General features: G+C 38.9%; 1 protein-coding gene across 5 annotated transcripts in view; it reads left to right on the top strand.

Annotated features, from left to right (window-relative positions):
- The window catches only part of UGDH (UDP-glucose 6-dehydrogenase), a 32,199-nt gene extending 15,627 nt beyond the window's left edge, over positions 1–16,572 (top strand). For 4 of the 5 annotated variants that reach the window (XM_025887818.2, XM_025887815.2, XM_073891549.1 and 1 more), the window contains 10 exons: positions 580–681; positions 3,769–3,969; positions 4,075–4,272; positions 5,361–5,508; positions 8,076–8,170; positions 10,678–10,808; positions 11,047–11,180; positions 12,151–12,242; positions 12,363–12,473; positions 15,199–16,572. In XM_025887818.2, the coding sequence (XP_025743603.1) occupies positions 3,796–3,969; positions 4,075–4,272; positions 5,361–5,508; positions 8,076–8,170; positions 10,678–10,808; positions 11,047–11,180; positions 12,151–12,242; positions 12,363–12,473; positions 15,199–15,309 (1,194 nt within the window). In that variant the 5' untranslated portion in view covers positions 580–681; positions 3,769–3,795 and the 3' untranslated portion in view covers positions 15,310–16,572. The remainder of the gene's footprint in view (positions 1–579; positions 682–3,768; positions 3,970–4,074; positions 4,273–5,360; positions 5,509–8,075; positions 8,171–10,677; positions 10,809–11,046; positions 11,181–12,150; positions 12,243–12,362; positions 12,474–15,198) is intronic. The other variant, XM_025887817.2, reaches the window with a different exon arrangement.
- The last annotated feature ends 2,094 nt before the right edge of the window (positions 16,573–18,666 follow it).

Raw genomic sequence — 18,666 nt, 5'->3', positions numbered from 1 at the left:
AGTCGCTTAACCAACTGAGCCAGCCACCTAGGCGCCCTGTATTTCCTGTTAAACTGTATGGGGAACGTAATAAAATTTTCAGTTAAAATGTTTCTTACATTAGGACTTAGAAAAAATATATATTTAGGTATGCATGAAGTAAATGTTGACTGTTTGACAACCAGTTATATGACTTGAATTCTTAGGGGTAAAAACCTGCGTTCATGATGATGACGCAAAATCAAATGTTTGCTTGAAATCACAGAAGACCTTGAATTTTCTGATAATTGTATTGATACTCAGTTAATTGTTAACTCTTATGAAACAAACACATGGTAAACAATGAGACATTAAAGTGAGCTGGTGCTTTTATTGTGGCAAAGTCAATTTTGCTCTATTTAGTATTGTTACATAATGTACACTTTTGGCCTTTGGTGTAGGATCCTAGATTTTTCTACAGAGGTGTTATTTGAGAGCAAGTCTAGACCTTTAAATTGTAATATAACTTTCTCTTTTAACAAAGGTAATTCTATGCTATTAGGTAATCTCATATGATGGGTAAACTGTATATACAACTCTTTTTTTTTTTTTTCTGTTTAGCCAGGACTAAAAGAAGTGGTAGAATCCTGTCGAGGAAAAAATCTATTTTTTTCTACCAATATTGATGATGCCATTAAAGAAGCTGATCTTGTATTTATTTCTGTAAGTATTTTCTTTTGCTGTGTGAGTTTTAATGCGTTCTTTTCTATACAGAAGTTTCATTGTATTTGAATAGTAATCTGTTGGTATCAAGCCACATCATTACTTAGTATAGGGTTGTCCAGTTGAATTTTGGTTGTTACCTTGCCTAACACTTCACCATACCCTGTAATCACCTGGTCACATATATCACTGATCATTGATCAAATAAATTTGGAGGAAGTTCTAGTCTGGGATCTAGAATTAGGAAGTGCTGATGTGAGTTCATGTGGTAATAGTATATATATTTCATCATTTCTTGTTTTGACCACTGCAAAGCATGTGTGCAAATTTATGGGCATCTCCTATCTAGATGAATTATGTTCCAGAAGTCATTTTATTTCTTATTTTTTGAATTTTTAAAAAAGATTTCAGGGCTCCTGGGTGGCTCAGTCGTTAAGCGTCTGCCTTCGGCTCAGGTTATGATCCCAGGATCCTGGGATCGAGCCCTGCATCGGGCTCCCTGCTCAGAGGGAAGCCTGCTTCTCCCTCTTCCACTCCCCCTGCTTGTATTTCCTCTCTCTCTGTCTCTCTCTCTGTCAAATAAATAAATAAAATCTTTAAAACAAAACAAAACAAAAAATAAAAAAGATCTCATTTTTAAGTGATCTGTACCCCTAACTTGGGGCTCGAACTTGCAGCTCCAAGATCAGGAGTCTCATGCTCTACTGAGCCAGCCAGCTGCCCTAGCAGAAATCATTTTAAATGAACTCTTTGCAGTTTGGCTTGTGTTCATTAGGTTACAAGCTAGTCCACAGGCACCTTTGGCTCATAATATGGCTCATAATATGATGTACCTTTGTAATGAAAAAATAGAACCAGTACTTGGGAGTTAAACTCTGGTAATCTAATATTTGAACCAAGGTAACTTTTGCTGTCCTTGTAGCCATTTACTCAAATAGTCTGTGTGGGATCAGTATAGTAATCATCAATTTGTGGCTGAGCTAGAGTGTTCTATGACTCTATGACTCAAGACCTTCAGGGCCTTAAAGAATAAAGGGAAAGCAGGTGGCATGGGCTTTCACCGAGTCCCATGAACTTAAGAAGAGAAATATCATAGGGGCCCTAGAGGGTAGATGTTGTTGAATTGATTATGCATGTTGTTGATGATTGTAAGTTGTTGAATTAGGGGTTGTTTTCTGACTGATGAGACAAAAGCAGTACCATAAAGATAACTCCAGAAGAAAGTGGTAATGACGCCAGTGGTGAAACCATAATGAATTCATTCTCTTTTTTGGCATTCTTAATTACTTCAGAGAAATTGGTACAGCTTCTGTGACTTGCCTGCCCATCATCTACTTAAGCTTGGGGAAGGTTAAGAGACAAGGCATAGAAAATGAGAAAAGATTTTGGAGTAGCCAGGTACTTGGAGAAAATCAAGAAGTTATCTTAGTCCAACTTTTAGATAACGAGAGTCTGGAATGGGAGTAGTGGAATTTTCCATAAAAAATATTTAAAAAGATCTGTTCTCGGGCAGTAGAGTCCACCGTAGGGTGGTCTGGCCAGACAGCTAATTTTACACTTGCCTCTCTGTGGATCTAGCTGAGCTGTCCTGAATCTTTCCAAGCTATTACTTTGCGTACCTGTTATGGTAATTTATTACTGTATAACTCACATCCACTTCCCATTATTCTCTGGATCAGCTTTTTAAAATTTATTTGTTGTCTACTTTTCATTATGGAAAATATCAAATTCATACAAGGGATGAAGACAATAATACAATGAATCCTATTTACCCATTCTCCATTGTCAGCAGTTACCATGGCTGATCCTGTTTCATTTACTACTTCTCTCTCTTTCCTCCTACCCCAGGCTATTTTTAGGCATATTCCAGGTAGGAGTAGTTTTATATGAATCAGTGTTCAGTTGTCCCCTTCAGAGCATCTTTACTAGGGGAGGCTGTCTGCTCCTCTCTCATCTTTAGCATGTTCCACCGTATCCTATTAGCGGTCTTGGCCCTTCTGTGCTCCAGTGCACCCTGACTTCCACGTCGAAGGCTTTTCCTAAGTTGTTCCATGCAAATAAACAACTTTTGTTCTCCTGATTTTCACACCTCAACAGTCTTTGAGTTTTGATTTATTTCACCTTCTTCCTTTATTTAGTCTCCCATTAGGTTATAAGCTTGTCAAGAGAAGAGAATTGATACCACTAATTATTGGTTCAAAAACTCTTCCTGTATAGGGGCACCTGGCTGACTCAGTTGGCAGAGTTGACAAGACTCAATCTTAGGGTCCTGACTTCAAGCCCTACATTGGGTGTGGAGCCTACTTAAACACACACACACACACACACACACACACACACACACACACACAGTTCCTGTATAGAATTTTGGGCTTTCTGGAGTGCTTTGATTTTTACCAAAGCATTATAAAACCCACATGTTAGATTTTAGAGCACACGCTATCCTCATTTTCCAATGAGGTAATTGGAGCAAAGGCAGCTACGCTTCTCCAAGGTTACATGGCACAGCTAAGCCAAAAGTAAATGCCTAGACTCTGGACTCATGATTTCTTTTTCTCTCTATTTGATAATCGTCTACATAGTATTTGAGTCCTGAAGATGCTATATAATGTCTAGCTTTAATGATCTGAGAAAGCCATTTGTGAATGATACTGCAAATATTTTTGAAAAGCTATTGATATAGGTCTATTAAAAAGGAGGATAGAAAAGGTTTTAAAGACCAAGGTAATATATTACATACAATAAAGAGAGGAAAGAAAACTTACATTTCATTTCAGACTTTGAACTCCTCGAGGACAGCAACAGTCTCATTCATCTTTGTATCTCCAGGGCTTAGCTTGGAACCTGCCTGCCCTAATATCTGTCACTATATAGTAGATTCTCAACAAAAATTTGTTGAAGGAGTTCCCCAGATGCTTCAGGATGTCCTGTCTGATGATTATATTATTAAAATGTATCATTTCCATGAAATTAATAGGGGGGTTAAATTTCCCGCTTAACTAGTTAATTGATGGTTCAAGATTCATGTTGAAATCACTGAATCTCTCACAGACACTTCTTGTTCATAATCCCATATGCTCTCATCAGGTGAACACCCCAACAAAAACCTACGGAATGGGGAAAGGTCGCGCAGCAGACCTGAAGTATATCGAGGCTTGTGCCAGACGCATTGTGCAAAACTCACATGGGTACAAAATTGTGACTGAGAAAAGCACAGTTCCAGTGCGGGCAGCAGAAAGTATTCGTCGAATATTTGATGCAAACACAAAACCCAACTTGAATTTACAGGTATAAACGAAGCATTGGAACCTGATTCTTAAATAAATATTGATGCCTTATAGTTGCCAACGGTTAATTCTAAGTTTAAAACTTTGCTTTGCATTGGAATTCTAGGTGCTGTCCAACCCTGAGTTCTTGGCGGAAGGAACAGCCATCAAGGACCTAAGGAACCCAGACAGAGTACTGATTGGAGGGGATGAAACCCCAGAGGGCCAGAGAGCGGTGCAGGCACTGTGTGCAGTGTATGAGCACTGGGTTCCCAGAGAAAAGATCCTCACCACTAATACTTGGTCTTCAGAACTTTCCAAACTGGTTGGTACATAGCATTGGATCCTCCATTAAATTTAAAGCTAAGGACTTATTTCTCTTAAGCCTGATAAGCCACACAGGTACTTTCTTAATATTAATATTTAGAACATAATATTCTTGTCCATTATGAGATAATTTTCACAAGGGAAATCAAATATCAGGGTATAAAATATTCTGGAAAATTCTCAATTTTTAATAAAATGCAACATAAAGTGGAGGGTGCATTAAAATAGTAGTTTTTTTTTTTTTAAAGACTTTATTTATTTGAGAGAGAGAGAGACGGAGACAGAGATTGCGAGAGAGAACACAAGTGGGGAGGAGAAGGAGAAGCAGGCTCCCTGAGGTCAATGCAGGACTTGACCCCAGTACCCTGGGATCATGACCTGAGCCGAAGGCAGACGCTTAACAACTGAGCCTCCCATGCGTCCCAAAATAGTAGTTTTTTTAATGGGGCTCTTGGGTGGCTCAGTCGGTTGAGTGTCTGACTCTTGATTTCGGCTCAGGTCATGATCCCAGGGTCATGGGATCTAGCCCCAAGTCAGGCTCTGTGTTCAGTGGAGAATCTGCTTGAGATTCTCTCTCCCCCTCTGCCCCTTCCCCACCCCTGCACTTGCTTGCTCCCTTTCTCTTTCTCTCATATAAATAAATCTTTTTAAAAAAATAGTTTTTAAAATCACTCTATCTTTAATCCCATTCTTAATCATCTTTCTTCTCTAAAACATTTTCCTTGGGACGCCTGGGTGGCTCGGTAGGTTCTGTGTCTGCCTTCCGCTTGGGTCGTGATCCCAGGTCCTGGGATAGAGTCCATCATCAAGCTCCTTGCTTGGCGGGGAGCCTGCTTCTCCCTCTACCTGCTGCTCCCCCTGCTTGGGCTCTCTCTCTCTCTCTCTCTTTCTGTCTCTCTGACAAATAAATAAATAAAAATTAAAAAATTTTTTTTTCCTTTACCAACACACCCATAGCATCCTCAAATTGAGCCTATCAGTAACTTTTATATCTCCCTCAGTAATTTGTATCAACTCAATGAAATATAATCCAGACATATAAAATTGCTATTTAACTCATCATAATTTTCCTTCCCCCCCCCCAAGGCAGCAAATGCTTTTCTTGCCCAGAGGATCAGCAGCATTAACTCCATAAGTGCCCTCTGTGAAGCAACAGGGGCTGATGTAGAAGAAGTGGCAACAGCCATTGGAATGGACCAGAGAATTGGAAACAAGTTTCTGAAAGCCAGTGTTGGTAAACTGAAATTTTTCTGTACATAGAGTAGATTCCTTTAGCTAGGTCTTTAACTTTAAGGAAGTCTTTGTATAACTTAATGCCCTTAGAATGATTCCATGATACATGTAACCTTCAACCTATCAAGAACTTGCCAAGTGAAGCAGTAATTAAACTTATATTGTTTTAATAATTACTGATTGATTAGTAAGATAAACATAGTTCACTGTTTTAGGAGGATTAATTAACATTTAAGTAGAACATTTAGGAAGAGTAAGTTCGGGAGACTACATAGGACATAACTCAGTACCTTACTAAAGCCAATGGGAAGAACATCCCCTATCATTTGCTTTGCCTACTACAGTAGGCACTGTATACAGTGTATGTATTACAATGTAATACAGTCGGTCCTCATTATTTGCCAGTTCTGTACGTATGAATTATCCTACTTGCTAAAACTTATTTGTAATCCCCAAATCAATGCTCATAGTGCTTTCATGGTCATCTGCAGACACACACACAGCAGCAAAAAATTTGAGTCACCCAACACAGACGTTCCCAGCTGAATTTGTGACAGGCAATGCTCTTGTTTTCTCGTTTCAGCTCCCATTCTGTAAACAAGAGCTCTTTTTGTGGTCTATTTAGTGTCACATTTTTTACATTTTTGTGCTTTTTGTTGGTGATTTACCTTTTTTAAATTGCCCCCAGGTATATTGTGTGTGAAGTGCTAGTGTTATCTAGTGTTCTGAAATGCCAGGAGGCTGTGATGTGTGCCCCTCAGACAAAATACATGTGGTTAGATAAGCTTTATTCAGGCCCGAGTTATAGTGCTGTTGGCTGTGAGTTTAGTGTTAATGAATCAATAATATATATTAAATAAGGTGTCTTTAAACACACAAAAATAAAAACAGGGGCACCTGGCTGGCTCAATTGATAGAGCATGCAACTCTTGATCTCGGGGTCATGAGTTTGAGCCTCATGTTGGGGGTACAGTTTACTTTAAAAAAAAAAAGCAACACAAAATGATTATGTATCAACAAAACTAAAATACAACCTACTGAATGAGAGAAGGTATTTGCAAATAACATATCCGATAAACAATATCCAAAATATAAAAGAACTTATATAACAACACCCAAAAAACTAAATAATCCAATAAAAAATGGATACAGGGCACCTGCCTGGCTCAGTCTGTAGAGCATGTGACTCTTGATCTCAGGGTCATGAGTTCAAGCCCCATTTTGAGCATAGAGCTTTAAAAAAGGGTTGGGGTGGAAGACATGAACAAACATGAACAAACATTTCTTTAAAGAATACATACAGATGGCCAGCAGACACATGAAAAGACTCAACATCACTCATCATCAGGGAAATACAAATCAAAACCATAATGAGATACCACACCTGTCAGAATGGCTAAAATCAAAAACACATGAAACAACAAGTGTTAGCAAGGAGGCAGAGAAAAAGGAACACTTGTGCATTGTTGGTGGGGATGTAAGATGGTGCAGCCACTGTGGAAAACAGTGTGGAGGTTCCTCATAAATTAAAAATAGAATTACCATATGATCCAGTAATCCCACTACTGGGTAGTGGAATACACACACACACACGTGTGTGTATGTGTATTAGAATATTACTCAGCCATAAAAAAAATGAAATGTTGCTATTTGCAATAACAGGAATAGATGTAGAGTATAATGCTAAGTGAAATAAGTCAGTCAGAGAAAGACAAATACCATATGATTTTACTCATATATGGAATTTAAGAAACGAAACGAAGGAGAAAAGAGACAAACCAAGAAACGGACTCAACTATAAAGAACATAGTTAGAGAGGAGGGGGGTGGGGGATGGGTGAAATAGGTGATGGGGATTAAAGAGTACACTTGGCCGTGGCTATTTTATTACACGTTGTCTGACTGCTTCTGAGCAAAGGCAGAGTTAATAGTTGTGCCAGAGACTGTGTGGCCCATGAAGGCTAAAATATTTACAATTTGTCCCATAAAAGTTTACCAGCCCTGTGCTAAAGTAAGAGATGTAGGGCAGTGATACCAGATGAATGAGAGAGAAAATAGAAAATGTAGCCATAATAAAACATTAACGAGAAGATTATCTGGAAATTATTTATAGAGTTTATTAGTTGCTTGAAGATTTCACACAGTCTGTAAACCCACTAAATTTCCAACATCTGAATTTTAGTATTAAAAATCCTAGGGGTGCCTGTGTGACTCACTTGGTTAAATATCTGACCCTTGATTTCCTCTCAGGTTGTGATCTCAGGGTTGTGAGATCTGCCCTGGGCATGGAGCCTGCTTAAGATTCTCTCTCTCCCTCCCCCTCTAACCCCCCCCCCCCCCCCTTCTCTCTAAAAAAAAAAAAAAAAAATCCTAGCATAGGGCCATCTGGCTGGCACAGTCAGTAGAGCACGTGGCTCTTGATCTCGGGGTTGTGAGTTCGAGCCCCACTTGTGGTATGGAGTTTACTTAGAAAAAAATTCTAGCATAGGCCCTCAAATTTAGTATGACAGATTTGTCACATGATTCAGTCGTGGTTCTTAAATGAAAATATTGTCACTTTTTTCTTCAGGTTTTGGTGGAAGCTGCTTTCAGAAAGATGTTCTGAATTTGGTTTATCTCTGTGAGGCTCTGAATTTGCCTGAAGTAGCTCGTTATTGGCAGCAGGTATTAATCTTGATAGTCAACAACTTTTGATTAACTTCTAATTAAAACATGTGACCCTTTGTCTATAAGGTGCTTTTGATAGGATTTATTTATTCCAGGAACTCTATAATTATATTCGTTTATTTTATTTTTTAAAAGATTTTATTTATTTATTTGATGGAGAGAGAGACAGCGAGAGAGGGAACACAAGCGGGGGAATGGGAGAGGGAGAAGCAGGCTCCCTGCATAGCAGGAAGCCTGATGCGGGGCTCGATCCCAGGACCCTGGGATCATGACCTGAGCTGAAGGCAGACGCTTAACGACTGAGCCACCCAGGCACCCCTATATTCATTTATTTTAGTTTTATTTCTTAGGCTTCTCTGTTTTTAATTGTCTTTTTTGCTAATGAACTCTGATGGTAATTCTGGTAAACCATATTTCTCTAGTTTTATAACAAGTTTGCTCCCAAAATAAAGCAAGAACTATTATTCTTTTTGTGGGGGAAAGGGCAGAGGGAGAGAAGATCTTAAGCAGACTCCACACTCAGCCCGGAGCCCCACATGGGGCTTGATCTCATGACTCTGAGACTCTGAGATCATGACCTGAACCAAAATCAAGAGTGGGATGCTTAACCGACTGTGCTACTCAGACATCCTAAGAACCATTATTCTTAATTATAACTCTTTTCAGGCACCTGGGTGGCGCAGTCAGTTAAAGATAGAACTCTTGGTTTGGGTCCGAGCCCCACCTCGGGCTCCGCGTTCAGCATGGAGTCTGCTTGAGATTCCCTCTCCCTCACCCTCTCCCTCTGCCCCCTGCCCCACATTCTCATTCACTCTCTTTCTAAAATAAATGAATAAATCTTTGAAAAAATTATAACTCTTTTCTGGAGTGCCTGGGTGGCTCAGTCAGTTGGGCATCTGCCTTCCGCTCAGGTCGTGGTCCCAGGGTCCTGGGATTGAGCGCCTGCATTGGGCTCCCTGCTCAGCAGGGGGAGTCTGCTTCTCCCTCTCCCTCTGCTGCTCCCCCTGCTCGTGCTCTCTCTCTCACTCATTCTGTCACTCAAATAAATAAAATCTTTTAAAAATAAACAAATAAAAGAATATTTTTTTAAAAAAGAAAAAATTATAACTCTTTTCTATCTTGAAAGGCAGAAAATCAAAATGAAGGAAGAACCTGTATTGTAATGCTTTCAAGTGGCTTGTGTGTGTTGATATCTGTTTTGTCCTTTTGAGATTCACAGAGCTAAACTTAGAGACCCTTCCCAAATTGAAAATAGAGTTAACACCAATTGAGTGCTTTCTCTGTGCCAGGCATTTTTTTAGGTACTTTGCATGTAGTATTTCGTTTAGTCCTCATCACTAATGTTATCCCCCATTTATAGGTGAGGAAACTGAGTCTTAGAGATGTCAAATAATTTGTCCAAGATACCAGCCAGTATATAGATCTTCCCCCAAAATTTTCCTCCAAGTTTTTAGTTTTATAGATTTCAGCAGTGGGTGAGAATATAGAAAAATGCACATTTTTAAGAAAAATGTAGTGTAAAAGATGGTTTCACTCGATCCAGCAAGATGACCCTATCTTCCTGTCCATCATAGCAAAAATGCAGATGAATGCTTGATTTGTAATATTTTGGGCTCATTTCCCAAGCTCTCAAATTTTGTGACAGCCGCTAGAAATCAGAGCCTTAAAAAAAAAAAAAGTAAAAACCAGTCTCTTTCCTTATATTCATCTGGTCACCAATATGAAGATTGTTTATACCCTTAGGAGAGTAAAGGATTAGGTGATCAGAGACTTTTACTCTTATAATATCAATTTAAAAACTTTGCCAAGGGAGAGGGGCACCTAGGTGGCTCAGTCGGTTAAGCTTCCAAACTCTTGATTTTGGCTCAGGTCATGATCTCAAGGTCGTGAGATCTCATTGAGCCTGCTTAAGTTTCTCTCTCTCTCCCTTTCCCCCTCCCTGCACACACACTCTCTCTCTCCAAAAAAAAAAAAAAAAAGTTTGCCAAGGGTTAGTGGTATTATGGTTCATCCCGAGGGCAACTATAACTCTGTGCATTGTTCAACTGTTCTCTGTCCACTTTCTACTCACTGGTGAGGGCTGAGGGGTAAGCATTGGGATTTTATTGCTTATAGCTTTGCTTCCACAGGGTTTGGGGAAGTTGGCTAAGGAAAACACTTGTTTTCTATGTGCCTTTTTTAGGCTGTTCTTATAGTAGATCTCTAGTGGGGTTGAAACTTAACTGTACTCCCCATCTTTATATTCATTCCATCCCAGATTGGTGCATGGAGAGTTAAGCCAAATGAAAATTTTCCTGATGGCTTTAAGTGGTAGCGTGCTAATTCTTTTTTTTAAATCAGTAGATACTAAAGAGGTTGGTTAATCTTTGCCTCCTGTTACTTTATGAGGCTGGTATTCATACAATAGTACTGTAAAACTGTGAGCAGTGTATGGCATAGGCTGTACTTCTTTTAACTCCACTAACTGTACACGCAACATTGCATAATTGTATGTGTAATTTCAGGTTATAGATATGAATGATTACCAGAGGAGGAGGTTTGCTTCCCGGATTATAGACAGCTTGTTTAATACGGTAACTGATAAGAAGATAGCTATTTTGGGATTTGCATTCAAAAAGGACACTGGTGATACAAGGTATCAGTTCTTTAAAATATTTCTGCCCCTTTGCGAGTGCTAACTCTTCATCTCATTTTGATTTTTAATGGTGGATGTGTGCATGTGAAATATATACATATATATATAGTATAAAGAATAAAAATAAAGTGACTATCTGTAGCCTCACAAGAAATACAATCTTAACCTCTAAAAACTCCTAGATATTAGAATATATGCCATTTCAAAGCTTAGCAATACTGGGTTTTTTTTCCTTCAGAGAATCTTCTAGTATATATATCAGCAAATATTTGATGGATGAAGGTGCACATCTCCATATATATGATCCAAAAGTACCAAGGGAACAAATAGTTGTGGATCTTTCTCACCCAGGAGTTTCACAGGATGACCAAGGTAAGGTTTTGAGTCTCATGAATCACTTTGAGTATGGGCCCTAAAACCTGTTTGTTCTCTAGAAACCTTTGGTTGTTCTGTCCTTGTGTGTGTGTGTTTTAATGAAATGCTGCGTTTAAAAAAAGTTTTAATTCCAGTATAGTTAACATACAGTATTATATTAGTTTCTGATTTACAGTTTGGTGATTGAACAATTATATACATTACTCAGTGCTCCTCATGATAAGTGTGCTCTTTAACCCCCATCACCTGTTTCACCACCACCCCCCCACCTCCCCTCTGGTAGCCATCAGTTTGTTCTCTATAGTTGAGTCTGTTTCTTGATTTGTCTCTCTCTCTCTCTCTTTTTTCCTTTGTTTTTTGTTGTTGTTGTTGTTGTTGTTTCTTAAATTCCACATAACGGAAATCATATGGTATTTGTTTCTCTGACTTAACTTCACTTAGCATCATACTCTCTAGCTCCATCTATGTCATTGCAAATGGCAAGATTTCATTCTTTTTTATGGCTGAATAATATTCCATTGTATATGTGTGTATACACAATGGAATATATATTATTATTTATACATATATATAAAACATCTTCTTTACCCATTCATCTATTGATGCACATTTGTGTTGCTTCTTTGGTCGTTCCATTTATATCATTGGTAGGCCCTCTTTTCAGCCTCATTTCTCTAAAATTAAACTCTTAGACATTGTTCCATCAACTTTGATTTGAAGTGATCGGCAGTGGGTTAGTCTAATGGTTTTTCCAACATATTCTAAAAAGCCTCAGAGGTTCCAAGGAGATGCTGCTAGGGCAAGGTGCAGGTGCTCCAGGCATCCACCATTCCTCTCATTCTCACTTCAACCAGACCATTCCACTTCTGTCAGACCCTCAACTCTGCCTGCAATCCTAGTAGTAAAGTGCATAATTTCAGATAACTCCTTTCTTACTGCCAGTATCTCGTGGCTGTTGTCGTTATAGTGTCCCGGCTCGTGACCATTTCCAAGGATCCATACGAAGCCTGTGATGGCGCCCATGCTGTGGTTATTTGCACAGAGTGGGACATGTTTAAGGTGAGGTGACAGAAGTCATATTAACGAAAATTTTAGAAGTATTCTGGTATCATTTGGGGTTGAGTGTGTGTTCATGTATATGTTCTAATTGTTTTGTTTTTTTTCGTTCTGTCTTTATAGGAACTGGATTATGAACGCATTCATAAAAAAATGCTGAAGCCAGCCTTTATCTTTGATGGGCGACGTGTCCTAGATGGGCTCCACAATGAATTACAAACCATTGGCTTCCAGGTAATTATAGTCCCAGGCTGGTTTGGTTTTGTTTGTTTGGTCATTTACTTTTTAGTGGGTTTGAGTTTTAGTATTTTAATATTCCCTTCTTTAGCAATAACATAAATTGGGGCAACGTGTTCTCTGGGAAATCTCTATGTGATTTTTGTAATTACTTTATTCCCTCCTTAATTTGTGATCTAAAGATCATTCAGTATTGGTCTTTCTTATGTAGTACCTAGGATTCAGCAGTTGCCTATTATATAGGGATAGACTGTACCTTGCCTTACCTCATCTAAAGATCAAGTAAGAAAATATACAAACTTAAAAGTAAATGTTTTTCGGGCGCCTGGGGTGGCTCAGTTGGTTGGGCGACTGCCTTTGGCTCAGGTCATGGTCCCGGGGCTCTGGGATCGAGCCACACATTGGGCTCCTTGTTCAGCGGGGAGCCTGCTTCTCCCTCTGCCTCTGCCTGCCACTCCCCCTGCTTGTGCTCTCTCTCTGTCAGATAAATAAACAAAATCTTAAAAAAAAAAAAAGTTAATTTTTTTCTTCCCAGAGCTACTCAGGCTGCTCTGCCAAACTGCAGCACACTGACCCCTCAGAGGCCAGGTCTCTTATTCCTATATGAATGTTTTGAAAACTGCAAAATGGGGACACCCGGGTGGCTCAGTCAGTTAAGCGTCCGCCTTTGGCTCAGGTCATGGTCCCAGGGTCCTGGGATCGAGCCCCGCATCGGGCTCCCTGCTCAGTGAGGAGCCTGCTTCTCCCTCTGCCTGCCACTCCCCTGGCTTGTGCTCTTTCTCTCTCTTTTTCTGACAAATAAATAAATAAAATCTTAAAATGAAACAAAACTGCAAAATACAGTATAGTTGTCACATGTTGTATAGGATCCTATACCTTCTGAGTGTTCAGCACTGTTCTAGCACCTGAGAGGTCTGAGTGAAAAGTATGGGAGCTTCAGTGGACTGGCCCTTTTCAATTCCAAGTTTGTCAATTAATTATGGAATGTTTAGAAAGCTGACGGTAACCAGACCAGTACATTTTATGTTGCATCTATTTCAATTTCCCCCGGGAGTCCCAAGAGTATTAATGAGAAGGAGGTACTTTCCATTTCCTCAGAGCAGTGTGTATGTGGGGGCGGGAGGCTTGAGGTGAGGTTGAGGAGGATAAAGAAACATGCCAGGAGATTGCAGTCAGCATAGTCCTTGAGCAGAGCAGAGCGGGGCAGGGGTTAGAGCTGGCCATGTGCGTCTGCTCAGCACCAGCTGTCTTGCAGAGGCACTGCTAGGGCCTTATCTACTGCTCAGAATATGTGATCTGGTTCTCGTAACCTGTCACTGAGTTCTTGAAGGTCCTTCTTATTTAGAATTGGTGCTCATTTCTCATTCATGAGAGATTCACTTGCAACAAGAATCAGATGACATCCTTGTCTGTTAACACTCCATCAGGGACCTTGGGGATTCTTCTATCCTGCCCCTCCTTAGTGAGTAACAGCATGACTACTTTTCCCAGTCATGACTTAAACGGAAGCAATGTTATTTTTTAAAGATGACTTCCAAGGCATAGACACATTTTCTCTTCTACTTGTATGACTCATCTAAGGGAGAAGAGATGTAAAGATATATATATTCTTTTTTTTTTTTTTAAAGATTTATTTGTTTATTTGAGAGTGAGAGAGAGAGAGCATGAGAGGGAAGAGGGTCAGAGGGAGAAGCACACTCCCCGCCAAGCAGGGAGCCCGATGCGGGACTCGATCCCGGGACTCCAGGATCATGACCTGAGCCGAAGGCAGTCGCTCAACCAACTGAGCCACCCAGGCGCCCTATATATATTCTTTAATACATATATATTTCATGTGAGTTTGGGTTCTTATAAAAGTTAACTTTTTGTGGTAGGGATTTTAAAAAATAGGGAAAAAATTTGGAATGGAATCACTAAATAAGGGCATTTATAAGTTACTGAGACAATTGATGAATACAAAGCAGAAGCCCTTTGAGTCAGAATTAAATATTAATTTTTAACTCAAAAGACCTTTATGAAAATTGTATAGTATATTTTTGCTGTAGAGAGGAGCTCAATTTATGATCATTGAAGAAGCAGTGCCTTTAAAAATTAGTGATTTTGGATATGTGAGGAAAAGTTTAAGATGTAATATGCAAAATAAAAATTGACTACCATTTATTTATTGAAGGCTGACTTGTCTGCCAGGCATAGTGCTGAGCACTTTATGTAATTTAATCCATACCACAACCTTTTGAAGTAAGTGGTAGTGACACCATTTACAAATGAGGAAGAAAGACCTAGAGAGCTTAGGTGACACAGTTATCAGTCAGGAATCCAGCTGGGGCCTTTCAGACTCTGAAGCCTGAACTCCTGAAATCTGTGCTATGACAGCTTATGCTAATTTTTTAGAATAAGGGAAGCAGACATGAGAAGAAAGTTTGAGAGAAAATGTGATTTCCCTGGAATCTGGTCTGTGAGTTGCTTCCATCCATGTGCTGAGACAGTGGTGGCATGTGAGCCAGTTCTGTTTGAGGGGGCCTGGAGTTGGGAGGGGCAGGAGTAAGAATCTCTAGACATGACTGGGAAGAGTGGAGTGTCGATTGACTCTAGAAACATAAAAAAGATGGAAGGAACCGAAGATCTTTCATAGCAACCCAGCCAACTTGAGACCCTCTTTTGCTTTTAAAAGGAAAAAAATACTCTAGATTTTCTTTCTAAAATCTTTTTCTTTCCCCCCTAGATTGAAACAATTGGGAAAAAGGTGTCTTCAAAGAGAATTCCGTATGCTCCTTCTGGGGAAATTCCAAAGTTTAGTCTTCAGGATCCACCGAACAAGAAACCCAGAGTATAGACATTGCCATTTTTTTTGGTAATTTTTTTGGTACTTTAGGATAGCAGATATCTATCTGATATTAAATGGTAAATGAACCAAGTGTTTTTAAGGAAACAAAGCTATTTTTTTAATAATCAAATTTATCCTAGCTGTATGGGAATTAGCATATCTGGTATTATGAATCTAGTATATTTTTTACATATTTTTATAATGTTATTACCTCAGTGATTGGATGAGTGGTAAATAATCATGTTGGTTTTAATGGTGTCAATTTTTGTAAAATAAAAATTAAACCTGAAACACTTTTTACTTTACAAAATGTCCATAGGCAGCACTTTAATATCATGTTGTAAAGGAAAAGGCACTCTTTGGTTTTTCTGATCACTGGTTTATTTACTTGTCTTTAAATAATGTATTTTAAACCATGAGATTGCTGTCCTAAATACTGGGCTAAACCTGCTAACCTTTCAAAAAGTGTCCTGGAGACTTGGAGGTTTCTGGCTTAATTGGGTAAGGTGTTTGCCAAGCCACTTCTTGTCTCTTTGAACCTGGAAGGAAGATGCAGTGGACAGAATGGGGCCTTGTGTACTTTTCTTTTTCTTTTTGGATGTGCTTAAAACATTTTCCCTGTGCTTCCATGTTACTAGTGACCCTATAAGTTTGGTTTGGGAGTTTGCTCCTTTTGTTTTAAGGAGCTGTGTTTTTTTTTTAGCCCAAGAAGATCATCACTGCTCATTTCCAATCAATCCAAATAAGACTAAAAGGCAATTTTATTTTTAACATGAATAGAATATCAGTATTGGTCTAGTTTATGCTTCACATCTCATTTTTTTTCTCACTGATCATTATTTTTTTAGTTCAAGAGCCAAAAATATTTGTTACCTTCATTTTACATTTTTATTTCTGTAACTCATTGAAGTTTCCCCTTTTTCTTTAAATAAGAAAACCAATATAATCTCATGTATGAACTTAAGTAGATTTTACAAATTACGTATAGCATAATTCTAAAATAAGAATTTTTGTATGTTTCCATGTGCTTTTTTCTTATGGCTTTTATTGACTTATATTTGATTTTCTCTTGTACTTCATCATTATTGAAATATGTCAGATGTCCATTTGATGCTTGTGCTCTGCTGAGAATGTACATATCAAGTTAAACAGATACAAGTCTCATTCTTTAGGAATTTTGTAGCTCAGTGAGAATGCAGAGACAAATATAAAGATGAGGACAGACATCTGTACAGATGTCAAATACATAAATAAAATATTCTGTGTCATCAATTGCATGGGTGTATTTTTTGTCATAGTGCAAGTAACAAATGAGTCATGACAGTCTGACATTCGATAGAAAAACATTACTCCTTTTTTGGGAAAAGGGTATTACATCATTCTTTCAAATGTTGTAAAAAAGGGTGGGAATTTAGCAAATAGATCAGATTTTGGCAAACCAAAGCTCATGGGCCAAATCCGGCCAGCCACCTGGAAGCTAAGAATGGTTTTTATATTTTTACGTGATTACATTTTATTTTATTTTATTTTATTTTTTTAAAGATTTTATTTATTTGAGAGAGAGAGAATGAGAGATAGAGAGCACGAGAGGGAAGAGGGTCAGAGGGAGAAGCAGACTCCTTGCTGAGCAGGGAGCCCGATGTGGGACTCGATCCCGGGACTCCAGGATCATGACCTGAGCCGAAGGCAGTCACTTAACCAACTGAGCCACCCAGGCACCCCTACATGATTACATTTTAAATGGTTATGTAAGTCCCCAATTTTGCCCCTTGTCCTGAAAAGCCTAAAATATTTGCTATCTGGCTCTTTAAGAAAACGTTTGCAGATCAGAGTGAAAAAAACAAAATATCAGAAAAACACCAGAGTGATTCAACATAAAATAATTCTTTACTCATAAGACCCTGAGGTGAGAATGAGCTTATTAATTAGAATTTGCTTTACATTCCTGCTTGAAAATATTCTTGTATCCTGCTTAATAATCTTATATTCTGTTAAGGGGATTATAACCTAAAGATTTCCTGTGAAAGCAGATAGAATCAGGCACTGATTTTAAGTTGCAGGACACTTCAATGCCTAGGATTGATAAGTAAATAATTTGTGTATAGTTATTGACTAAAAAGAAGGAAAAAAGGGCAAGAGATAACTCATAGAACCATGTATATTTGCTGTTTGTAATGGGGAGGGAAAAAAAACCAGTAACTGGGCAAGTAACCTAACACAGCAATTTGAGTCCTTTGTGTGAAAAGTCACAAGAAGGTGATTAGCATTTTTCTCCCTACTAAGAAAATTAAAGACTGTGTGTGTGTGTGTTTTAAATGACATAAGGTTTCTATTTTTATTAGCTGGTATAGTTTTGATTGGGGCAATGAATACTGGTGAGATTATTAACTAGGATTTACAATTGAAAATAATACAGGGACAGCACCCGGGTGGCTCATTTAGTTAAGCGTTGGACTCTTGGCTTTGGCTCATTTCATGATCTCGGGGTTGCGAGATAGAGCCCTTTGTTGGGCTCCATGCTGGGCTTGGAGCCTGCTTGGGATTCCCTCTGGCCCTCTCCTCTTCCCTTCCTATAAAAAGGAAAGAAGGAAAAAATAAAAAAATTAAAAAAAAAAAAAAGGAAGGGAGAGAGGGAGGAAGAGAGGGAGGGGGAAAGGAAAGGGGGAAAGAAGAAAGAAAACAATACAGGGACATGGTACAAAACAAAACAAAACATTCAAATAGATACAAAAATATATATAGAAAAGTGAAATCTCTCTCACAATTCTCACATTCTCCAGAATGTGTCATTCCACTTAAGCGTTAAATCCTAACTGCACTACCTATTAGCATGTGATACCTTGGCTAAGTTACCTGAAAGCCTTATTTTTCCTCTAACCTTATTTAACCTCTAACACCAAGAGTTGTTACAAAGATTATGTGAGATCAGTGTTCATGCAAAGATCTTACTGCACGGTGGCTGGCGGGTGATGGACATTGCCATTAGACACCGTAACAAGCTGGTCCCACTGAACCAGAGCCACGTGGAGGCTCTGGAATCACTAAGAGTATAATAATTAACACAGCTTACAAAGGCAGGCTCTGTGCCAAGCCCTTTAGGTGCATCTTCTCATCTACTCTTCACATAAGTCCTCTGAGATAAGTTCTATCCCCATTTTCAGGTGAAGGCAGGAGGCTAGGGAGAGTAAGTCATTTGCTCAAGGTCACAACAGTTTGAATAGGAACTTTTCTTGGCGTTGAAAACATCCTAATTTTAGAGGTATTATGAAGAGTGAGCCCCTGTGGCCTTAGGCAGACTAAAGGAATAGCACCCCAAGGAGAGAATCAGAAGGTGGATAGGACAAAAGAGCCTGAGCAGCAGCTGAG

This window comes from Callorhinus ursinus, unplaced genomic scaffold (assembly GCF_003265705.2).
Source record: "Callorhinus ursinus isolate GAN/ISIS: 27379988/994484 unplaced genomic scaffold, GSC_fseal_2.0 scaffold4, whole genome shotgun sequence".
In the NCBI taxonomy this organism is placed as follows: domain Eukaryota; kingdom Metazoa; phylum Chordata; class Mammalia; order Carnivora; family Otariidae; genus Callorhinus; species Callorhinus ursinus.
The sequence above is the reverse complement of the archived record's forward strand: the minus strand, read 5'-3'. Positions and strand labels throughout refer to the sequence as shown.